Source organism: Euprymna scolopes, chromosome 23 (genome assembly GCF_053919585.1).
Source record: "Euprymna scolopes isolate OS-2025 chromosome 23, ASM5391958v1, whole genome shotgun sequence".
NCBI lineage: Eukaryota > Metazoa > Mollusca > Cephalopoda > Sepiida > Sepiolidae > Euprymna > Euprymna scolopes.
The window spans coordinates 104724640-104751100 of record NC_136504.1 but is presented as its reverse complement, the minus strand read 5'-3'; the positions used below and the strand labels follow the sequence as shown (position 1 = coordinate 104751100).

General features: G+C 35.9%; 1 protein-coding gene across 4 annotated transcripts in view; it reads left to right on the top strand.

Annotated features, from left to right (window-relative positions):
• The window catches only part of LOC145246113 (uncharacterized), a 459766-nt gene that overhangs the window by 390266 nt on the left and 43039 nt on the right, over window positions 1–26461 (top strand). For all 4 annotated transcript variants that reach the window (XM_080107946.1, XM_080107944.1, XM_080107945.1 and 1 more), the window contains exons 30-35: window positions 2569–2634; window positions 5512–5577; window positions 8722–8888; window positions 15050–15150; window positions 17953–18098; window positions 26335–26390. In XM_080107946.1, the coding sequence (XP_079964072.1) occupies window positions 2569–2634; window positions 5512–5577; window positions 8722–8888; window positions 15050–15150; window positions 17953–18098; window positions 26335–26390 (602 nt within the window). The remainder of the gene's footprint in view (window positions 1–2568; window positions 2635–5511; window positions 5578–8721; window positions 8889–15049; window positions 15151–17952; window positions 18099–26334; window positions 26391–26461) is intronic.

Here is a 26461-nt window from a genome sequence, read left to right as displayed (position 1 = left end):
CCATCATGTGTTTATTGATTTATGACTTGTTTCATCTAATCGTTCCATCATGTGTTTATGTATTTATGACTTGTTTCATTTAATCGTTCCATCATATGTTTTTGTATTTATGACTTGTTTCATCTAATCGTTCCATCATATGTTTATGTATTTATGACTTGTTTCATTTAATCGTTCCATCATGTGTTTATGTATTTATGACTTGGTTCATCTAATCGTTCCATCCTATGTTTATGTATTTATGACTTGTTTCATCCAATCGTTCCATCATATGTTTATGTATTTATGACTTGTTTCATTTAATCGTTCCATCATGTGTTTATGTATTTATGACTTGTTTAATTTAATCGCTCCATAATGTGTTTATGGATTTATGACTTGGTTCATCTAATCGTTCCATCATATGTTTATGTATTTATGACTTGTTTCATCTAATCGTTCCATCATGTGTTTATGTATTTATGACTTGTTTCATTAAATCGTTCCATCATGTGATTATGAATTTATGACTTGTTTCATTTAATCGTTCCATCATGTGTTTATGTATTTATGACTTGTTTCATTTAATCGTTCCATCATATGTTTATGTATTTATGACTTGTTTCATCTAATCGTTCGATCATATGTTTATGTATTTATGACTTGTTTCATCTAATTGTTCCATCATATGTTTATTTATTTATGACTTATTCATCTAATTATTCCATCATATGTTTATGTATTTATGACTTGTTTCATCTAATCGTTCCATCATATGTTTATGTATTTATGACTTGTTTCATCTAATCGTTCCATCATATGTTTATGGATTCATGACTTGTTTCATCTAATCGTTCCATCATGTGTTTATGTATTTATGACTTGTTTCATCTAATCGTTCCATCATATGTTGATGGATTTATGACTTGTTTCATCTAATCGTTCCATCATGTGTTTATGTATTTATGACTTGTTTCATCTAATCGTTCCATCATATGTTTATGGATTTATGACTTTGACTTGTTTCATCTAATCGTTCCATCATGTGTTTATGTATTTATGACTTGTTTCATCTAATCGTGTTACATGATAAGGGCTGTCCCCTTTTAATGTAAGAATAAAAATAGAGAGATTTAGTTAAAATGAAAATGAAATAGCATAGACGAAATTCGAACCTCGTAATTTAGGTTTAGAAATAGATTACGAGAGAGAATTAGCAATGGAATGTGAAAACAAACCATTGTTTAGCTTAGAGATAAAATAGTTTCAAGAAAAGAATGTGCGTTGTCAATTCTGCTATGAAAAATTCAATTGAGGAATGCAACTACAAGATAATTTAATAAACATTTTTTTAACATATTGGAAATATAGGTTACTGGGAATATAGGTAAAAATTCCTTTTGTAAACAAAGGAAAAAGTTTTGGACACGCATGTCCAGAACACGGTAAAGAAGACACATGTTTTAACATGCGTATGACGTCATGGAAAATGGGAAGTTCTCGATATAGAGAAACTTTAGAGAAACTGGGAGAAACAGAAAGAGAGTTTGAGGACGACAGACGATAGTCTGCAGTTGGGATTCGAACGTCTAGAAGCGAGACGGTCACTTTTGAAACTTAGAATGTGAAGCTTTGAATTCTGTACTCAGAAAACCACGGCCGGTCGGGAGAAGAAATAAACCCATCATGTGTTTTTATAAACGTCGTCTTTGTGTTGTAATTCTACCAAAAGGTAAAGTGAAAATCGTTATTATATGTCTTGTATATCATGTGGTTTAAAGTGTCTTTACATACACGTCTCGACATCTCATATCTACAATGTGAACTCTACATTTCATATCTACACTTCTAAGTACGAACATTTTAATATATATGAATCTTCATAACAGAAACAACAACATTCTTTATAACACGAACAATCTCTCTCTTACACAAACTCTCTCTCTCTCTCTGAGTCTTTCAACATCTCTCTTAGTAAGACTTTCTCTAAGACTCTCTAAGCAGCACTTTTACGAAAACCTATATGTAACAAACACGTTCCATCATATGTTTATGTATTTATGACTTGTTTTATCTAATCGTTACATCATGTGCTTATGTATTTATGACTTGTTTCATCTAATCGTTCCATCATGTGTTTATATATTTATGATTTGTTTCATCTAATCGTTCCATCATATGTTTATGGATTTAGGACTTGTTTCATCTAATCGTTCCATCATGTGTTTATGTATTTATGACTTGTTTCATTTAATCGTTCCATCATATGTTTATGGATTTATGACTTGTTGCATCTAATCGTTCCATCATATGTTTATGTATTTATGACTTGTTTCATCTAATCGTTCCATCATATGTTTATGTATTTATGACTTGTTTCATCTAATCGTTCCATTATAAGTTTATGTATTTATGACTTGTTTCATTTAATCGTTCCATCATGTGTTTATGTATTTATGACTTGGTTCATCTAATCGTTCCATCATGTGCTTATGTATTTATGACTTGTTTCATTTAATCGTTCCATCATATGTTTATGGATTACTCGTTGAAATGTTCACATTACCTTTTTTCTCTTTCTCTTGGTAGGCAGCTGCCGTTATCCGAATGATGGAATTCTTTCTCGGTGAAGAAACACTTAAAATTGGACTAACAGTAAGTTTGTTCACTTTACACATAATTGTTTTAAAAAGTAATGGTTTCTGGGTTTGCTGTGTGAGCTATGAGTAAAAGAGAGAAGAACGGACTGTCTTGCTAATCTAGCGCGAAATTTTCTGTTTACAACTCGATTTCTTTATTTAAGCACCGAAGCAACGAACGAGGAACATCTAACAAGGGATAAAATGAATATCATCATATGAAAAAAAAAAACCCCGCCCAATTCATCTGATCTTGTTCCATGTGACTTTTTTCACGATGTCCAAAGATCAAGAAAGCCATCAAGTTGTCTCGTTCTGAAGTACGTAGTTGAGATAAAGATGGAACGTAATGACAGACCTGATTGAGGTATCCTAGATGCACATATAATAATGGAAACATTCTTTAAACTTAGTTTATTCTGAAGAAATTGAAATAAATTCTTTGTTAAAACCAATCATTCGTTCTTTTTTCTTACATTGCTTGCATTTCGTCTGATATCAAAACTGAAACATCCTCCCTTTTCACCCTCCCCTAAACCAAAACTATATATATCTTCTATAATATAAAGATGAATACCTGTGTGTGCGTGTGTGTGTGTGTGTGTGTGTGTGTGTGTGGTCACGAATAGGCTCCTATATGGTTGACTATTTTAAAAAACTGATTACATATAATGATAGAAGATGTATCGAGACATAGGAATGGGTATGTTTGATCTGGCAGAACGGTGATTCATTAAAATTTTGGAGTCTGCGTTCGCGCCTGGTCCACAAGGTATGGAAATAAAAAATTAAAAATTTAAAAAACGTTTACAAGTGTTTTTTGATATAGATGCACATAAGAATACTTTGATAAGTATGTTTTATCTTAAATAGGGATGGTATAATAAAATTGTAGGGTCTGCGTTCGCGCCTGGCCTCCATAGAATGGAAATAGGCACAAACTTTAATAAAGACTTTTCATATCTATCTGCGTAAGTATACTTTGATGTTTCAGTTTGAAGAAATATGGTATGATAAAATTATGGGGTGTTCGTTCGCACCTGACTTCCATAGAATGGAAATATGTCACAAAGTTTAACAAGTTTTTTTTTTATATATATAGATCCACAGAATATTGTGATAAGTGTTTCAGTGTGAACAGGTATGGTATAATAAATTATGAGGTTTATCTATTTTATTTTTACTTTTATCATATTTTGCTTTGGTTTTGATACCCTCAAATTCGAAGCTATCTCTTTACAACCCTTCCTTTTCATAACCTATCATACTTTCATAAATCAGAGTCCATTTTCTGTAGGCTGTTTTTGAACCCAGTCAACGACAGGTACTTTTGCTAGTATATGTATATACATATTAATTTACAAATTATCACTTGTCTTAACGTCTGATCGCAAGTAGTGGAGGGCACTGATATACAGAGGCGCAAAGCACTTTGAAGCGGTCAAGATAGACTGAGCGAGGCTCAAGAGAGCATATAGGAAACACCAAACCTTGCCGCCCAATCATGAGGGTCTCTGTTGTCCAAGGTAGGTCTCGTTAATCACATGCAAGCGCACGATATGAAAAGAAACTGGAACCTAAAGGGGATATCGATCATACTAGTTATTATAGGTGCCACAGGACTTATGAAGAAGAACCTGAAGTCCTACCTAACTAATAGTCCTGGTGAACCAAGTGCAAAAGAGATTCAGACAATTCCACTTAAGGGAACAGCGAGGATACTAAAAAGAGCTCTCGGTTGGTTTCAATAAAAAAGCGGGGCAATGTTGGCAGCTGGTTTGGCTGCCCCATACCCAGCATTATAATCTTCAAAGGAAGAAAAAAAAAATAGAAGTTCTGTTGCTGTTGGTTTCATCCAGATATTTGTCTACTAAGGTGCTGTGTATTGAACTGATCTCCCACGTAACTACCTCTATATCCCAAAGTCTATATTTTTTATTGCGCCATCACTCCATATAGCCTAAAGATCCTTGCTGGATTTTTGTCACGTATATTTTCTTATATTATGATTAGCTTAAATTCCATCTGTCAAATTAACGTCATCAGTGTCATGTCTGTTTGAGGGTGTGCACGTCGCTGGTAAGACTGAAGAGTCATCTTCAAGCATATGGACGTTCAGTGACTGAGGGAGTCTGACAAGACGTCGCAATATTCATATATAGGCTTCCACTGTCGATTGCATTATTTCGATTAATCGAACTAATGTTCTCATCTTGAGTGTTTTTTGCACAGCATTTCGGTCGATGTAACCCCCAACCTTCTTCAGGTGTTTAAGTAGGAGAGGAACAGGGGGATAACTCTATACTCCCGAAGTTTCGTATTTAGATTCTAGATAAAAGTAACTTTACAAAAAAATATAAAGTTGTCTGATATTTTTATTGATTTTATAATCATTTGTAACCTTTTTCTCATTAAGCAAACATACACACCTGATGAAGATAGACGGTTATATCGACGAAAACGTTGTGCCGATAACACTCAGGATGAAAAGATTAGTCATATTGATCCAAATAAAACAAACAATGATTCCTCATCTAAAAAAAAATCCAGAACAATAAAACCATTTAAACTGAATTTAAAACGTACCTCTTCGTAATCTACGTGTACTCTAAATTTAATTGTCAAAATCTTTCGTAAATAAAATTTTCTTTATTTCATAGAAACATGTTTAACAAGGCCATTATAAACCCTTCATTAAGCTCCAATGTGCTCCCCTCTAAATCTCGGCTCATGACCCAGACTTCTGTGATTGACGTCTAAACCGTATATTGGCTTGTTTTTTTTTTCTGGTGTGAATAAAAAATATTTGTATGCACTTCATTAATGCACTGAAGACAGAATGTATGTTAGTGCTTTTCTGGCATGTCTATGCAATATTATTTGATTATTGCAGGAGTACCTCAACAAACACGCCTACGGAACAGTAGACCACGACGATTTGTGGGACACTCTCTCAAAAGTAAGTTCCATGTTTTCTTTGATTTGATGCATAGACAATTATATGAGAGACTCGACAATGTCCGGGCATCTCTATTTTTTGTTGGATAGCGAGGTTGTATGCAAACATCGTAGTTGTATAACGAACGTGTATATATTTGTTTTGTATATATATATATATATATATATATATATATATATATATATATATATATATATATAACGGATGTGTGTTTTAATAATGAGTCTCTTTTAACTTATAAGTGTTAACTTTCTGATATATGATCCGTCTAGTGTGTTCTCTACTAGGAAGTTGTTGCTGTGTGTATACATAAATTAACAGTTTATAGAAATTGTTGTCGGTTGGAACACCAGCAAAAACATACCTCAAATCTTTCTTCCATGCATCCTGAAATTAAAGGTGCTTCTCTCCGAAAGTGAAAACGCTCAGACGGAAATTATATTTTGAAATTGTTGTGGTTGCAAGGTTGAACAATAATTAGTAAGGAAATACAATGAAGACGCAAACAACAAGATAACGCAATAATAAGCGTATTAAAAAAAGGTATATTTACAATATGTACAAATGACGGTGTCGAGTCAGAGAGTCTTGGTGGGAGGACATGTACGCTCTTCGGCGTCACTTCCGGTGGCATTTGAGTAAGACACACCAAGGCCAACCTAGGCTTGCCATTTATAGTGTTATGTTATTCGCATATGTAAATAAGTGGTTGCCACCACAACAGAAATATAATCATTTATTCCTTGCTTGGTTCTTTTTCGGAGTTGGCACGCTTTGTATAAGATTACATTTTTCTAAGTCGCCCTTTCTGACTTCCATAGGCGCCCATTCATAAAGCCCCATCTGTCTGCTAAAGCGTTGTGTATTGAACATCTCTCACGTAACTACCTCTACATCTCAAAATCTATATTTTTATTGCGTCATCACTCCATATAGCCTAAGGGTCCTTGCTGGATTTTTGTCACGTATATTTGTTTATATTATGGTAAGCTTAAATTCCATCTGTCAAATTAACATTCTTGACAAATATTAAATGTAAATATTTCAACTTAACATAACTTTTCACACATTTTAAATTTTCTATCTATCAAATATAATTTTACCAATTATAATAATCGATTATTATAATTTCATCATAATAATCGATCATTTTAATAGTTTCCGGTGTTTTCCGGTAGACTAACAACATAATACTTTGAATTGATAGCCATGTTTAATTTTAGAAGCGTTTCCGATGGGTAGCAAATCTGCATAAGTTCCAAGATGAAAAACAGAGTTTTCGGTGAGTAGCTAATCTGTATAAGTCTTAAACTTTAAAAAATTGTAGTCATGCAAAAGTATGTGCGGGAATTCTAACAGATCCAACATTTTATGGAGTAATTCCGGTTTCTAATTGGTTGCTAGCAGAGCGTGGTTACATTTGATTAGTCAGTTCCTATCGCCAGTTTCTATAAACAGAACCTGCCAACTTTCTTTAATCATACCCTGTCACTATATCAAAAATATTACAACACCTATTTTTATAAAGTTTATGTGTTTATATATTTGTTTGCACATAATTCCCCTTTAAGCTAATTAACCGATTATTAAGTGTTGAGGCATTATGTTAAACAAAGATGGCGGCAGTAAATCAAATCGGTGAAGAATCATTGCAGTTCCGATCTTGAGTGTTAAGTAATTCCTAGTAACAAAGATGGCAGCAAAGAATCAATGCAGTTTCGATCTTGATTCGACATTTTTTATAATAACTTTTGAAGTTTCTGATTGGTTGATTGTTATAACTGTATTTATAAAAACGATCGTCGAAATCATTGGAGTCATATCCCTCATCATGAGTCAAAAAGTTTTAACACCGATCCTCATAATTTTTAATGAATTTTAAAACAAAGCTGCCAGACTTAAAGGACCCAAATCTGGGCTATATTTAGTTTTATTTAGTTTTATTCAAAAGAAGTAAAAAGGGGGTTGAAGCCTTTCATGAAAATATAGGTATGTTCAATATTTGTGAAATTGCAACACTAGATATAAGAGATCACTTTGTAATCTATGATATGAATTAGATCTTATGGCAGTAATGATATTTAAATTGTAAATCTATATGCTGTTGGTATTATATAACTCATCTAGGTTGGCAACTACTTAACTAGCACCCCCACTTGTCTTTGCCCCCCCCCCCTTGTGAATAAATAAAAACAGAGGCTGTGAAACAGCAAATGAACTCCATTGAACCAACGGAGACACACACACACACACACACACTATCTGTGCCCAAAACTAAACGAAAATTCCGTGAGAAGAGTTTCTTTCCTAGAGCTGTCCGTCTGTGTATAGCGTATTGAAACTGTGCACACGCGCACAAGCGGTCGGCAGGGTAAAGTAACCGGCTGATGAGTGTAGATCTGTCAAAACTGACGTCGCCGGAGGTGAATAGGTCAAGTAATTGACCTCACAGCTTCTGGGGTTAAACACCTATAGAGAGCACAGATCGATATAAACAATTGAGATGAGAGAAAGAAGAAAAAACTGCTATTTGTTCAACTCGGCTACATAACATGCGAAACACAATACCATTTATCTGCTTCCCGGTGTATTATAACATCGTCGTCTTCAAGTCTAATGTGAATAAACTCTTATTGAGTCATCTATTTAGATAATCTAGCCCTACCCAAGTTCCACCGTGACTGATCTTGTTTCACCATCTATTTAACACTTATCCTTGAGTGGTCTCTCGGCCTTGATAATTGGTAACTTTCCAAGTATAAAAACACACACACATACACATACGCATACACATACACACACAGTTACGTGCATGTAGCGTCAATCCTCCTAAATTGAAAACGGCCAGCCCCACAATATTGTGTTCTACAGACAGCTGTAGGAAAAAAACTCTGCTCATAGAGTTTTGTTTCGTTTTAGGTACATATAGAGAATTTGTTGATTGTCATTCTCATTAAGAAAGGATTTTGACCAGTGATTAAAGCTCGGCCGAGCACTTACCATAAAAATAATGATAGAGCCAGAGATAGACTCGTAACGTGTCTTCTGTAAAAAAGAGGAAGTACAAAGATGAAAAGGCCTCGTCCACTAGATTTCGAAGATGAAAGAGCTCTTTTTTTACCCTTTATTTCATTTCCTTTTCAGGCATGGGGTGGCCGTGACATCAAAACCATCATGGATACATGGACCCTACAGATGAACTATCCCCTTTTGAACGTCACGTGGTCTGGTTCACGTATCAACGTCACTCAGCAACGTTACCTCAGCGGTGAAGGCGAGATCAACTCGGAAAAACAAATATCGCCATTTGGGTGAGAATTGTGCTTTTATTCTGTATAACAACACAGGATTTGAAGAATAGAAATAGAAAACGATTTTTAGTACAAAAATGATATTCGAATAAAGGACAAACATTTTGTTTATCGCAATATATATATATATATATATATATATATATATATATATATATATATATATATTAAAGTTTTAAAAAGGGTAAGTGGAGTCATTATTAGAATTTTGCGGAAGATCGGTGCAAGGAGAAAAAAATAGATACGAAAAATAGTGAAAAGACTATTCGACAAAAAAAAAAAAAGAAAAAGAACCTTGAGGTACCTTTCGTCCGACACTTGTCAAGAGATTACGTCGGCAGTGATTAAAATAAAACAATTTACACATAATTGAACTTGTAGGCGAAAGGAGGTGTAAAACCAATAATAAAAAAAATTAAATGGATGAATAATGTTTCAAAACCCAGGAGAAAAAAAAAAGTTAACTTTCCTACAAATAAGTGCAGAAGCAAAAAAAAATAATGATGCAATGTAGGCATTTTTTTTTTCTTGTAAATCAGAGCTCTTTAAACAGGTTTAATTTGTGCGACAGCTCCTTTTGCCTACAGAGCGATGGTTTGCACAGTAGTAAACAAAATATTGAGATGTTGTTGGGTGTTTGGGCCTTGTGTACAATGCGAAAACAGCCATCCGAATATGCTTCACCACATGCTTTATTGTTATACAAGTACGGACCAATTGATGACTCATGAATAGGTGATGTGCTCCATAAATGCCTGGAAGTGTTCAAGAATGTGTTTACTCTAGACCTCTTGGACTTTCGAAAACACGCAGGGACATGCTGTGCCAATCTGACTCCCAGCCGTTGAAACGTACAACCCATATAGTCAGCATCACACTGACATTTAAATTGATATACAACTAAACTTTTTTGTAGTGTGGGAAGTGTATCTTTCTTAAAAGCTGGGAAATCAGTTTTAGTGACGAACACCACACGAGGCTGCACCGCATAGAAATAGTGAGATACAACCGAAGTAATTTTATCGACAAACCCTTTACTGATAGAACCAATATAAGGGAGTTTCAGATAAACTGGACACACACACACACACACACACACACACACACACACACACACACACACACACATATATATATATATATATATATATATATATATATATATACATAATTCAACGTTATTTCACGCGGTTAATGGTAGCCGAATGGATTAGGTCTCCGCTAATCGAACCAGAGATGTCTCGTGTTGTGGGGTTAAAATCGTTCGACTGGTATTAATCGTGACACCCTGTACTGAAGATTCCCGAAAGGATGAAACACTAGTGTCTGTAGGTATTTAATTATTATAGTAAAAAAATAATTATATATATAGCTCATGAGTCCGCCATCGGTAATCACCCGATTAGTATAAATAGGTGTTCTGACCATTATTCCGATGGTTGGTTTTCTGTTTTATACAGTGCTAGGTCGAACTATCATCTCAATATCATTGAGGCGTTAGTCATTAATAACTCTCGACCTAGCCTGTGTAGACAAAAGATTTTGAAACATCAGTTGGAAATATTTACTGATTTAAAACCACCTGAGCAGTGAGAATTATATATATATATATATATATATATATATATATATATATATATATATATATATTTTTTTTTTTTCTCTCACTGGTCATTCGATTCTTAGCTTTTAATTTATCATTCTGACGTTTCCTCTTAGAGGGTCAGACGATAAGGCCTTAAGGAAATTTTAACAATTCCACCTGCCCGTTTTTTTTTTGTTTCTTTGATTTTTTGATTTAAATTAAATTATGTTTCCTCTGAAATTTCTCCTTCCATTTTGCTGTACCAAGAATTTGCTTATATATATATATATATATATATATATATATATATATATATATATATATATATATATATATATATATATATATAAATGAGATGTAGTTTGTTTGAAGCATTGTATGGGATGGATATGTAGAAGAGATTCAGAAGGCTATTACAATGCGAGGAATGGGTTGGTTGGTTGATTGTTTTTGTTTTACGGCATATCAACCTTTTTCGGGTTATTTAATGCCGAATCCAAAGATTTTGAAGAAAACTTTTTAATAAAATATATTTGTTGTTTTCAAGTTGGTTTCTACTTAGCCCATAGTTGGGACCCTAACAGGTACTACCACTCCGGGTCAGAGTAGACCTGGGAGTAAAGGATGGCTCCACACTCCCCAAAGCTCACAGGCTGGGTCCTCACCACTGGATATAGTTTAAGGTCACATCCAGGACCGCGAGGAATGGGATATAATTGGTGTTGATGAAGAAAGACGATAACAAGTGACAATTTACAAATCAATAAGTATATATACATATATGTCTATATACACATATATTTATTAAATTGTGTGAAGAATAAATGTCTTACTTGTGAGGTCTATTGCATCATTCAGTGCACGTTCGCTGCCCGTTCTTCCTGAGGGCAAACATGAGGGTTTAATTTTACTATGGGCATGTATGTGAGCACGGACTGGAAAATATCGTAAATTAAAAGAAAAAAACCCCCCAGATTTTCTCTTCATATGAAGGTATAGTGTTTTATCAAAAATACATCGATAGAAATATTGAAAAGAAAACTGTTTAAATAATAAACCGACAAAACAAGGGGAGACCGATGATAATTCAGAAGGAAAAAAAAGGAGAAAAGAATGTAAAAATGTTGTAGGATAAGTTTACAAAAGGAAATAGTTTGACAAACTGCTGTTTTTTTAAATTTAAATAAATTTCCTTATTTTTGCACATTTTTGGAGAAAAAATATTGCTTTCAAATATAACTAATGAGAATATTCGTAAACATTTTGCTGCTTCTTCGTTATTGTAGCGAAATTCGGAAAACGAAATATTGATTTTCAAGTGTAATTCAGTAGATACTATTATGTAAAAACGCATACATTATTATGTAAAAATGCATGCATTATTATGTAAAAATATATATTATGAAAAACGTATATATTATTATGTATGTATGTAAATTAATAGTATCTACTGAATTACCATGTCGCATTAATGAAAATATCCAAAACTTACGAAAATCGATCAGGTAGAAATTAATTAATAAAGAAAATAGTTTTTGCAGAAATTTGAAATTTTAGCTGTTTCCCTTGTCACACGTCACGTGACAAAATTAACAGTCGAGATTATTTTTTCGTTCGATCATAGAAGACTTAACTAATTGTGACATGGCAATTAGGTAGATAACATTGCTTATTGTTGAAATAAACAAAAAATTTAAGTAGTTATTGTTTTTTCATTAAAAATCAACTTTTCGGCTGTCGGATTTCGCTACAATAATGAAGAAGCACGCTTACCTATACAACGAACGCCAACATATATATTTTTTTAATTTCGTCTGTTTTCCTCAAATTCTTGAGCGGATTATTAACGATTGCAAACCAACAAATTAAACCAAAATTCCAAAAGTTCAATATTTAAAGGTTTTTTAAAGGGTGCTCGATTTCTAATACAAAGGTCTAGAAAATCGATCCCCTTTATCGGAAACACTAAACAGAAACACGAAAAAGGATTACGAAAAACGCATACGTTTATAGATGAATTATATGCGTTTTTACATAAAATGTATGTGTTTTTACATTATAATATATGTTTTTACATAATAATATATACGTTTTTACATAAAAATGTATATGTTTCTACATAATAATGTATGCGTTTTTACATAATAATGTATGCATTTTTACATAATAATGTATACGTTTTTACATAAAAATATATATATTTTTACATAATAATGTATAGATTTTTACCTTAAAATGTATGCGTTTTTTCATAATAATGTATATGTTTTTACAAAATAATATATACGTTTTTACGTAATAATATATACGTTATTACATAACAATGTATGCGTTTTACATAATAATGTATACGTTTTTTAAATAATTATGCATACGTTTTTAAATAATAATGTATGCGTTTTTACATAATAATGCATGCGTTTTTACATAATAATGTATACGTTTTTACATAATAATGTATGCGCTTTTACATTATAATGTATGCGTTTTTACATAATAATGTATACCTTTTTACATAATAATGTATGCGTTTTTAAATAATAATGCATACGTTTTACATAATAATATATACTTTTTTACATAATAATGTATACGTTTTTACATAATAATGTATACGTTTTTACATAATAATATATACATTTTTGCATAATGATATATACATTTTTTCATAATAATGTATGCGTTTTTACATAATAATGTATACGTTTTTACTTAATAATATATACGTTTTTACATAATAATATATAATTTTTTATATAATAATATATCCCTATTTACATAATAATGTATACGTTTTACATAATTATATAAACATTTTTACATAATAATATATACGTTTTTACTTAATAATATATACGTTTTTACATAATATATACTTTTTACTTAATAATATATACGTTTTTACATAATATATACTTTTTACATAATAATATATACGTTTTTACATAATAATATATACGTTTTTACATAATAATATATACTTTTTACATAATAATATATACGTTTTTACATAATAATGTATGCGTTTTTACATAATAATGTATGCATTTTTTTATAATAATCTATACGTTTTTATATAATATATACTTTTTACATAATAATATTTACGTTTTTACATAATAATATATACTTTTTACATAATAATATATACGCTTTTACATAATAATATATACGTTTTTTCATAATAACGTAAACGTTTTTATTTATTAATATCTGCGTTTTTACATAATAATGTATTCAATACGAGGGGCGAGCAGTAGGTAATACCCCTGACCCAATCCCATAGCAGTAGAGCAACACAATGTTGCAAACAATCATTTTAGTCTACATAGGAACCAACCAGAGTTATGCATTTCTTCCATTGTTTGATGCGGCTCTGGAGACCGTTTTTGTAGAACACCCCAGGTTGGTCCTCCAACAACGACGTGACTTCAGAAATCCAGGACACGTCATCTGGGAAACGCTTTCCTTTCAAAAACAACTTCATGGCTGGGAAGAGGTGAAAGTCAGAGGGTGCAAGATCAGGAGAGTAAGGAGGATGGGGAGGATTTCATTACCACACACCCGTGCTTCTGATCTGACGACATGCGAGTTGTGGACCGGAGCGTTGTCCTGCAGGAGGAGGGTACCTTTGCTAATCTTGCCCCGTCTCCTGTATTTTGATAGCTTCCCTTAATTTCCTCAAAGGTGAAGCATAATAGGCTCCTGTAATTGTGGTACCCTTTGCCAGGAAATCTGTCATCACTACTCCGTCCTGGTCCCAGAAGACTGTGAGCATTACCTTGCCAGCGGAGGGCTGCACCCTTACCTTCTTTGGAGGTGGTAAGTCCAAGTGCTTCCACTGCATTGATTGGGCTTTGGTCTCTGGATCATAGTGATGGGCCCAGGTTTCATCCTTTGTTATCAGTCTTTTGAAAAACTTTGATTCATCTTCTTGGCACATCTCCAAATTCATCCTCGAGCACTCGACGGGTTCTCGCTTCTGGAATGGTGTGAGCAACCTGGGAATCCATCTGGCAGACACCTTATGCATATGCAAATAGTCATGGATAATAGTTTCCACAGACCCTGTACTAATCTTGACATCTTGGGCTATTTGGCGAATAGTAATGCGCCGATCTTCTAAAATGGCACCCTCAACTTGACGGACAGAAGCCTCATCAATGGCAGAAGGAGGGTGACGAGGTCTGGGAGCTGTTTCCACATACTTCCGGCCATGTTTGAATTCACGATGCCAGCGTTTGACAAGGTCATATGATGGGGCATTATCACCATAAGTTTGTTTCATTTCATCAAAAGTCTCCTGTGGTGTGCGTCGTTTCAAATACAAAAACCGGATCACTGCTCGACATTCAACAGGGTCCATTTCACACCTAATTCAGTTTAAACACCTGTAAAACAGAAACCACAATTAGTTCAGAGCTGTAATTTGCCACATAACCCGTAGAGATATAAACCATTGCACATGCAAAATTTCAGCTAGATCAGAGAACTAGAAGTAGATCAGGGGCAGGGTAAGAGTCGATCCTGATAAAATTTATATATGTAATAATATGTAATAATATATCTTTTGCAGATACAAATGGGAAATTCCTTTTACTTTTACGACAAGTGACGAAGTTAATTTTAACAAAACAAACAAAGACATTTTTTGGATTCATAAAAATCAATCTTCAGGTAAGTTGTTGTTGTTGTTGTTGTTGTTGTTCAATTCTTTTGTGTTTCGAAACTCGAATAAATATTTAGTACATCTACCCGGTTATTTAATTAATCAATCTTTATAATAATCTGCTTGTTCCGCCCTTAGTTAGTCTGTACGTTACGCTTTGAAAAAAAGCAAAATACAACTTTTGAAAGCCAAACTGCTTAAAAAAAAGAAGCCAAATTCGCGAAATTTGGATTTAGAAAGGCCAATCTGGTAACCCTGGATACGAATTTGAGAGTGATCTCCCTTTCATGAACCTCGTTTTCGAATATAATAATAATAATAATAATAATAATAATAATAATAATAATAAGAAGAAGAAGAAGAAGAAGAATAAGAATAAGAATAAGAATAAGAATACGACTAATAAGAATAATAATATCTAATCATTTTTGCAATTGTGAGAGAAAAAAAAAACTCGTAGTAATTTTGATATACCGAAGAAGTCAGTGAAACATTATGTTAAAAGAGAACATTCAAAAGAAACAGGACAAAAACAGGGGGAAAATTCTAGTCGATTGTCACTTGCAATGTTATCTTATTATTTGTATTGAACTATGTAGCACAATATTACTTTCTGAATATTTATTAGTACTTATTAATTTATCTCATTTGGGTCAGTTCTATATTTAAGATACAATGGATACTATTTTCATAGAAATGTTAATAAACTCATTCGTGTTATTAGTGAAACGAAAACAATACTTTTTTGTTCTATCAAGTAAAAATATCAGCTTTATGAAAATATATTTGTTGATTAAAAATATTTTTCAATCTGTGGAATTTTCACGGGTCTTGCTCGTTCATAACAGCTAAAGTAGAAAGAAAGTTTTTTCTTCGTTGCGCACTTCTTACAAGGGGAAACCAGATATTTAAGATCAGTCAATCATCTTCCATGGAAATAACGATTGAGTGGAAAAAGACTAACAACATCTTTCGTCTGCGAGTAAGAAACTATAATAAAAAGAAGAGGACACCCGTTACTAGATTTCGAAGTCGGTTTTTTAATCTGTCAAAGTGGGATAGATGTGGCAACAGTATTCCATCTTTGGGCATATTTGATTCTTATACAGGTAGAGGATTGCGTCAGGAGTGAGATACTTTCTGGAGCAGTAGAATGATCCAACCATTTTTCCAATGATCAGTTAATCAGTTTAGGAATACGAACGTACCTAACTTTATATTATGCTTACAGTGATACTAGGCGATGCTTCGCATCATCAGTAAAATATTCAAATCAAAACTAAACCATTAGTTACAGCAGGGGAGTTGCAGGTGGTAGATGGGACGGTCGATTGTTCCCGGGTTTTCGAAGATGACGTCAAATGGAAGTCGGTCAGATCCTGAATCTAGATGTCCCGGGAATGACGTCAAAGAAGTCAAAATGAGGAACGTAGAATCCCCGGATATTAAGTCAGCGGAACGGACTAACATTTCAAGAGAATGCGTGATGGAATGTTTTCATGTCATATGTACCAATAAAATAAAGACGGCGGACAACGAGAAGAAGAGTTACGGAGCGAAGACAATCTAACACATATTTGTTCACTGCCAAGCAGCAACACCCCGGCCACGCGCCTTCACTGATGTCACAACTATCATACTGAAATCGAAAAGGTTATCACTGCCAATAAACAAAATATTTTATAACCCAACTGTGTGTGGTATTTTGCTGCCAAGTGTATATACCGAGACAATGACAAAAGTTGCTTTTTAGAAATTATATGGACCGAAATACACATTGGACGACTTGTCGCAGCGATTCTATAACACATTTTCATCATTCAACTGACAATTATCCTTGAGTAATTTTTAGACTTGACATGGGGTAAGTCACAGCGGTTTTCCCGTTAGATCTGGAGATTTATTTGGAATTTGACAAGTAAAATTTGGATCTAATCAGCTGAGATGTTGTAATTAATCTGTGTTTCGAAACTAAAATAAATATTTGATACGTATATTTGATTATTTAATCTAGTTATAATATTGCCAATGGTCAAAGAAAAAATATTTTTCTTTGTTGGGGATTTCTTAAAAGGAGGAATCAAAGATTTTAGATCAGTCGAGCACCTTCCATACAAATTACGATTGAGTGGAAACAGACTAGTGACGTCTTTTATGTTTGTTTGTTTTTTTTTTTTATAAAAGAGTTATCAAGGGCCGAAGACTACTCAAGGATAAGGGTTAATGAGTGTACGGTAATCAATGGGACAATATCGTAGTAATCGTTAGTAGTGGAAATTTGGTAAATTGGATTACTTAAGGGGACAGCTCATAATGAACTTGTTTACATTGGACTTGAAGACGATTATATTGCAGTCAGCTAGAAATCATGGAAAGGAAGAGAGTTCCACATGTGTGAAGTTCTAAGAAAGAAACTTTGTTCATGGAATTTACGTTTAGGTTTAGGCACAGATAAAAAGTGGGAGAAATTATTGATAGTGATTTCAGTATACTGCAACAGATGAATAAGTAAATATTTTTAGGTTTTTTCTTTTGTTTACTTTTGTGAACATGGTTTTCGTTTTGTGTAGTTGCTTTTTGGTTGTTCTCGTAACTCGTCGGATTTTACCGAGCTAATATTGCCCGCCATGCGTACGGATCTACACAGGTACTATGTCAGAATGTTCATTTATTTTTATTGAGTTATCTCCCCTATCCTTTCGCTAAGTAAGACTGAGTGATCGCCCTTACGCTGGATCAACGTTAGTTTTCATTTGTATTTACTTTTTCAAATGCTTTTCTAAAATAGGTTTTGTTATTTTTGATTCCAGCTACTTTCACGTCATTCGTATTGCCGACAAACCACGCAACGAACAGCTGGGTCATCGCCAACATCCAACATATCGGTTTCTTCCGTATCACTTACGACTACAAAAACTGGATCGCCATCGTTGAACAATTGAAAAAGGATCATACGGTAAATTAGCTTTCTCCGCCATTTTTAATATCAAACTGAAATATTTGTGTAGTACTTTGCTGATATGTGAAAGATATACGATGAAACGACTATAAAAATATAATATTCTATAGCCACCGCAACCTAATGTGGCCCTGTCTTTCCCATCCACCTTTTTTTTTTACAAGAGAATCACCAATTATCAAAGCCCAAAGGCCACTTGGACAATATCATATTAATCATTAGTGGGGAAAGTTGGGTATAATGTGATTATTTAAGGGGGCGGCTCAACAAAAACTTGTCTACATTGGACTTGAAGACTACCATGTTGTAGTCAGCCAGAAAGTAGGTCAGCAGAACAGATTTCTGCACGCAAACAATTCTAGGATAGAAGCTTTATTTATGGAATTCGCCTTTAGATTAAGGCACAAATAGTGAGTGAGGAAAATTGTTGATAGTGGCTGTAGCTAGACGAGCGTTATTTGTGAAAGTTTGGCAAAGGAGGGGGGCATAGATTGAAGCTCAGATGATCACGTGTTATGAAAATAATGGTAAACCAGAGACGGGCTCGCAACGTCTCTTCTGTGGGAAAGAGGTTACCGAGAAGCAAAAAAGGCATCATCTATTAGTTTTTGAAGCTGGTTTTATAATTTGTCAAAGTAGGATAGGGTCCTCCGAGCAGCTTCTGCCCAGATGTGGCAACAGTACTCCATTTTAGGATGCATCTGGCTCTTATACAAGTACAGAATTATGTCGAGTGTGAGATACTTTCTGGAGCAGGAGAATGTTGCGATCATTTTTCCAGCGACCTTGGCAACATATTTGATTTAATTCTTCCATTTCCGGTCAAGAGTGAAGATCAGACCCAAAAACTTGTGGAAACAGGGGGCGTTTTTTTTTTTTTTCTAGATGAGAGCCATTCATATCAATTGGGGCCAAGTGGGGATTAAAGCGTTTATGATGAAAAGATAGAAGCTTGGTTTTGGATGCGTTCAAGTTAACCAACTACGTTCATACTAATTCTACATTACAAAAATATATCCAAGGATAATTCGATGAAACGAATAAAAAAATATAATTCTATCTTGATAAAATTGTATCTCAGATGGATATATTTTCTGACGACACCACGTCCTACAATACCTGAAGGTAAAACGACTGTACACATATCCAAGACAATAAGAGAAACCCTAGAAAATGAGCTTCTTTCAGCACAGGCTCCTTCAGTCTTTGACAGACTAGGGATACCAACGAAGGGGTGTCTGCGTGAAATGTTTGTGGTAGGAGGCGCGCAATCTCCCACCACACCTCTTCTGAGTCGACATTGTTAAATACCAGGGGCAAGATGAAGTGCGTGTACAAGATGACTGGAACAAATGCCGAGATAAGCGGAGAGGATCAACATCAGCTTCAGTCAGTAGTGGGACCGTAAATGAATGGTAACATTAATTTTCTATGAAAACTAAGCTTTTTTTTTTCTTTCAAACTCCTCGACATTACATTCACAAGCAACATGAATCGGAACAAATACATTGGAGACGTTGCCAAGGCTGCTGAAAAAAGTGAGACTTGACGCACAACTTCAGCAGGTGGATGATGTAGCGAGTCTGCTACCTTTATATCTGGAAGGTGATGCACTGACCCTCTACATGGAAATGGAGGAGGACGATCAAAGAGAAATAGAGCAGATTAAGGCCCGATTAAAGGAGACATTTACCGACGACGCGTTTGCAACAGACAGAAAAATAACTATGGTTAGATGGGCTGGCGAACGTGTGGATGTTTACGCCAACAAAATCAGGCAGTTGGTTGGATTGGCCGGATTCACAGATTCTTAGAGAGACTCACAAAATTGACTTTCGTCACTGAGTTCCCTGACGCTATCTCAATTGCTCTTCAACAGGTGCCAAACATCAAAGTCCTGACCATGGGGGAACTAATGTCGAGAGCAAGAATTTTGACGATGACTGGGGAACACAATCAGGACGTGGTTGCGGCCACACGCTCACCCAACAACCACAGGGCCCAGAATATTCCTGTTAGTGTGACCTGTTTCAAGTGCAATACGAAAGGCTACTTTGCAAAGGACTGTCGAAAACATGGAACACAGTGTTACCGTTGCGGTGAAAGTGGACACTGGGCTCGGAATTGCTCAGGAAACGAGCACGGGGAGGACGCATAAGCGCCAGTCTCCTTCCCCATCAAGATGCGAACACGATGCTCCCGGTGATAAGCATCCATGTTGACGGGACGCGATGTTTGGCGCTTTATTGATACAGGATGCTCTAGGACTATTTTACATGCAGACCGGTGTCGGTCTTGGAGAAAAACGAACGTAAATGTCAAAACGATTGGTGGAATGTCCCATGCGTGCTGTGGTGTTGGAGCGGTCTCTGTGTCCACTGACGAAGGTGTGTCTGCCAGAATCGATGTGTTGGTGGTGCGTGGCAAACCGCTGGGGTTTGACTTACTTCTAGGGATCGACGCCATAAAAGCTCTGGGCAGTGTCGTTGTTAACCCTACAGGATCAGTGTGGCTGGGCGACAGGAAAAATATTAAATGCGCAGCCATTTCTATTAATGAACCGGATTTCACCGCCACCTTTGATCATCAAAACCGAACATGGACCACATCGTGGAAGTGGTCTAAGAACCACCCCCCTGAAAGGCTACACAATCGAGTGTCAGAATACCCAGTGCCAGCAGAAATCCGTAAAGAATACACGCAGGAGCTCCGCACCTGGATAGATAATGGTTGGCTCGTGCCGTACCCAGAGGATAAATTGGGACCTCCCAAAGGCCTAATTCCCCTGACGGCTGTGATGCAGCAGAATAAAGCCAAAGTGCACCCGGTAATGGACTACCGGGAGCTAAATCATTACGTAGACGGGTTTACGGCCAACGCAGATGTTTGTGCGGCTAAGCTGTGCGAATGGAGACAAAAAGGTGCTAACGTGTCTCTACTGGACCTCAGGAGAGCATACCTACAAGTCCGGGTCCATGAGACACTGTGGCCATACCAGACTGATGGGAGAAAATATTGCCTGACCCGTCTTGGGTTCGGTTTGAATGTGGCTCCCCTGATCATGAGAGCAATTGTCAGCGAAGTATTGTCTCAGGAAGAAGTTGTAAGCCGCGCAGCATCTGCTTACATCGATGACATTTTTGTCAATGAGGACGTAGTGCCCACGACCCACCTAGCGCAGTTTGGGTTGGAGTGCAAGAATCCGGAGCGGTTGAAGGACGGTGCACGAGACCTGGGATTGGTGGTCTGAATGGAACACAGTGAACTACGGTAGAAGCGAAGAAATGCAATTCCAGAGGCTCCCAGCATTGTTACGTGACGAACAATGTTTTCCCTGTGTGATCGACTTGTCGGGCACTTTCTGGTATGCGGTTGGCTTCATGTGGCTTGTGGAATACTTAGAAGGAGAGTAAGTTTGGTAACGAAGGGCTAGGATGATGAAGCAAGGGACGCTGTACTGCATCGTATGATGTTCGAAACCTGGAATCTGTGCAGCGGAACGATCCGGTCCGGGGAAATTGGTGTGTGGATGGCAAAGAGCTGAATGTATGGGTCGATGCTAGCTCCCTAGCAATTGGTGCAGCCTTGGAGATGCGCGAAACTGTGTTGGAGGGTGCATGTTGGCTGCGACCTGAAGGTGACTCTCAACATATCAACTTAGCCGAACTGGATGCCGTATTGAAAGGTATCAATTTGACTCTACAGTGGCAGAGCAAAGTGCTACACATAAAGACAGATTCTGTCTGCATATACCATTGGGTCTCGGACACACTAACTGGAAAGGCGCGAGTGCGCACCAAAGCAGCAAGCGAGATGCTTATTAGGAGGCGACTAAGCACTCAAAAGAGTACAGGCTGACAGTAAACGTGACGCTGGTTCCATCAGCATGAAACATTGCTGACCGATTGACATGAGTACCACAGACATGGTTTGAGGCAATGAAAAAGAAACACGGGCTTGACCCGGTGATAGGCGCGGTTCACACAGACGAGCTGGATGAGAGTCAAATCATGGCTATTCACAAAGGTAGTGGACAGTGGGGGTGCGACGCACTACCTACTTTGTCAGGAGAAGTTACCCAACCACGACAAAAGCAACCGTTAAAACGGTCATACGGAAATGTGAGGAATGTCAGTCCATTGACCCAGCACCAGTCAGGTGGGAAAAGGGAAAGCTGAAAGTTAACAAGAATTGGCAAAGAATTGGAATGGATATCACGCATTATGGCACCTTCCATTTTTTAACTCTAACAGACTGTGGTCCATCGCGTTTCTCCATTTGGAGGAAATTGGCAAGGCAGGACTCGGCAAGCGTGATCCATAAGTTGGAAAAAGTGTTCCTCGAGCGTGGCTCACCACATGAAATCCTTTTAGACAATGACATGGCTTTCTGCAGCAACGCATTCCAAGCATTTGCACATAAATGGGGAGTTCACTTGCGATTCCATTGTGCGTACGCTCCAGCTGGGAATGGCATAGCGGAGCGATGTCACCGTACAGTGAAACGAATAGCGGCTAGAATGCACTGTCCCATACAGGAAGCTGTCTACTGGTATAACATCACACCAAGAGACGACACATCTCCCTTCACTGCGCCTGCCAACAGGATTTATCGATACGAAGTTCGAGTAAAGGAGACCAATCTCGCAACTGCGTCCGCAGATCCCAAGGACAGCTCTTACCAGGGTGGAGATCATGTGCAGGTCAAAAGACCGCAAAATCGATGTACCACGAGGTTCGGCAAGGGTGAGGTGACCAAGGTAATCATCCCTCAATCGATTTTGGTGGACGGTGTGCCTCGCCACGTGAAAGATCTGCGCCCTCGCCATTATGTTGTTACATCGGAGGAAGAGGAAGACAGTACAATGTCTTCTGAATGAGCAGAGAGTATAATGCAGGATGATGGAGAGCCATATAATGCACATACCGAAGAAGCGGAAGAGGGACCACCCATCTTGCCTTTACGAAGGAGTACCCGACAAAGACGGATACTGCCCCCCTGTCCCTGCCCTGATTGTGAAACACCGCCTATGGAACAGACTGGCGGCAATAACAGTGGTAATGAGGAAGCTGACAAGGAGAAAGTGCTGCCTCCGGTTCTTCGAAGAAGTACCCGACAAAGATGACTGCCCCCCTGCCCCGTTTTTGATCATGAGATTAGGGGGGAGTGTAGCAGAATTAGCAGTAACCAAAATGAGAAATAGAGAGCTTACCTCGGATACGTCTGTTTTGGGCTGAGCGGAAGAGAGAGTTCCAAGATGGCGTCCATGGGCTTTTATTAGCGTTTACCCAATGTAATTATCGTTGAATCACGTCTGCTCTTGCGCAATTATGCAAATACGTCGTTCCCGGCCGCTATAAAGGCAGGACACTGGAAAGGAGAGGGGGCGCTCTGCAGATTGTGTGTAGGTGATTCTGGCGAGTAGATTGTGCTTGTTACGACCCACATGTCTGCGAGAAGCGAGTTTTTGTTCCGTCTGTTTTTAGTTGTATTTTTTTTTGTTTGTTTTGCCTACTACATTTTTGTTGCAGCTATTGGTGGCAGAGAAGGTTTCTTGTAATTATTGAAGGAAACCAGTTTAGTCTTGGCAGCATTGAATGTGACCATCCATTTTTGTCCCCATTCCACTACAGATTGGAGGTCATTCTCTTGTGTTTTGCCATTTCTTTAGATATGTGTTCATTTGTTTTCCTGTCATGCCTGTTATAGAATGTGGTGTCATCAGCATATATACCCATCTCTTTGATCCTTTCTAAATTCCTAATCAATTTTCCTATTTAGAATTGGCCTACACAACCTAATATGGCCACGCATTTTCCAGTATGTCACCTACACAACATAAGGTGGCCAAATCTTTCCTGGTATGCCGCCTACGCAATTTAATATTTTCACACCTTTTCCAATATGTCGCCTATACAACTTAATTTCATCATGTCGCCTGGCCACACCTTTTCACCGTGTCACTTACACAACCTAATATGGCCAGTATGCTGCCTACGCACTCTAATATGGCCACATTCATTCAGCATGTCACTTACGCAACTTAGCCACTCAAACAGAACGATCGGACATTGGTCCGCAAAAAGGGGGAAAAATGGATTGCAAGAAAAACAAGCAGGAATTATCTTATATTATTATATTGTTAAACGGAATATGCAGAGCACAGCAGTAAAAAAAAATACTGCCCAAATATTTCCTGATCATTGTTTGATAAATACTGAAAATTCCATCAAAATTGGTTAATTTCCTAATTTTTGGTGAATTCTTAAGTAAAGGGAGGGATCAAAATGTTTAGTCATTTCGAGCATCGGCATTCATTTTGCACGTACCTGAAAAAGGTAACTAAATATTCTAATCAAATAAACACTTTTAATTAAACAAACAGCATTATCTAAATTAATGAATATTCAAAACCAAAAGTAGAAATATTTTTTTGCTATTATAATTTTAGTGTGTGAAAATATTAAATAAACAATGCTTAATTCAATGATAATATTGGTAGTTCAAGAAATTAATTTTTCTTCGTGTTATACCGAATTCATTAATATGGACATTAGGGGCTTTTTTTAAATGTTCCTGTAAAAATTAAAATTTCTTTTTAATTCTTATAATTTACAATGCTTTATTTTTATAAAAAAAGCGGAAATAAATTCATGTATTTTTTTTTACTACTGAAAACCATAATTTTAGTAAAGGTGTTTTTTTTTTGTTTAAACAAAATAATACATTTCCATTAAGATTTAAGTAAAAATAATGTGTTCTTTATATTTAGTGATCATTGTTTTATAAATACTGAAAATTTCATTAAAATTGGTTAATTTTCTGATTTTTGGTGAATTCTTAAGTAAAGGGAGGGGTGTCAAAGTGTTTAGTAATTTTGAGCATCTGAATTCATTTTGCACGTACTTAAAAAAGGTAACTAAATATTCTAATCAAATAAACACTTTTTATTACAACAAACAGCATTATCTAAATTAATGAATATTTGTTATAGTCTTCAAAAATACAGAAATTAAGTTAAACGTTTGAATTCCTCTATAAATTAAAAATATAATTGACTTTCTGACATTGTGGGCTTCCGTAGAACTTATGCGCGACGGTTTGTCTATTGTTTTGCTTGTGCAAAGCTGGTCTGTTATTATACTTTTACTTTGGGGGAGGGGTGTAATAAAACTATATTTTGTGCAAACAAGGAGTTTTTTTTTAATTTAATTCAATATCTTAAGACATTACTTAATATATATATATATATATATATATATATATATATATATATATATATATATATATATATATATATATACTAGCATTTCAGCCCGGCGTTGCCCGGGTGTTTGGAGGTGTATGCTGAGCAAAAAAAAAAAAAAAGAGTAAATTTTTTTTTTAATTTGACCCCTATTATGACCCCTTAAAATTTATAGTTTCGGGCTCAAATCACTTTATTAAGTTAGATCCAGGTTCAAGGAACCTATATCTAAAGTTTCAAGTGTCTAGACCCAAAATTGTCGGAGGAGTTCGGTAGAGTTCTTAAGGGTCAAATCGTTGAAATTTGACCTCTTAACAGCCAAATTTCTGGCTGACACCCGTCACATCGATTTTCCTAAATCTCAGTACCCGGTATTTCAAATTTCGAGTCTATAGACTAAAAATTGACAGAGTTATTGCGTAGGGAAATGTACACAGACAGACAGACACACAGACACACAGACAGACAGACAGACACACACACACGTTCACTTTTATAGATATATAGATATATACTAGCAGGGGTGCCCGGCGTTGCTCGGGTGTTCGGAGGTGTATGCTGTGCAAAAAAAGCAAAAAAACAAATTTTTTTTTTAATTTTTTAAAACTTTGACCCCTATTATGACCCCTTAAAATTTATAGTTTCGGGCTCAAATCACTTTATTAAGTTAGATCCAGGTTCAAGGAACCTATATCTAAAATTTCAAGTGTCTAGACCCAAAATTGTCGGAGGAGTTCGGTAGAGTTCTTAAAGGTCAAATCGTTGAAATTTGACCCCTTAACAGCCAAATTTCTGGCTGACACCCGTCACATCGATTTTCCCAAATCTCAGTACCCGGTATTTCAAATTTCGAGTCTATAGACTAAAAATTGACAGAGTTATTGCGTAGGGAAATGTACACAGACAGACAGACACACAGACAGATAGACAGACAGACAGACACGTTCACTTTTATATATATATAGATATATTCTATTGTATTTGCAGGTGATTCCCATCTCCAATCGCATCCAAATCTTTGTCGATGCCTGGACATTGGCCAAGTGAGTATCATATGTATTTTTATATGAATTTTCGGTTTATATTAATATACACATAGATTCGAAAACGTTGA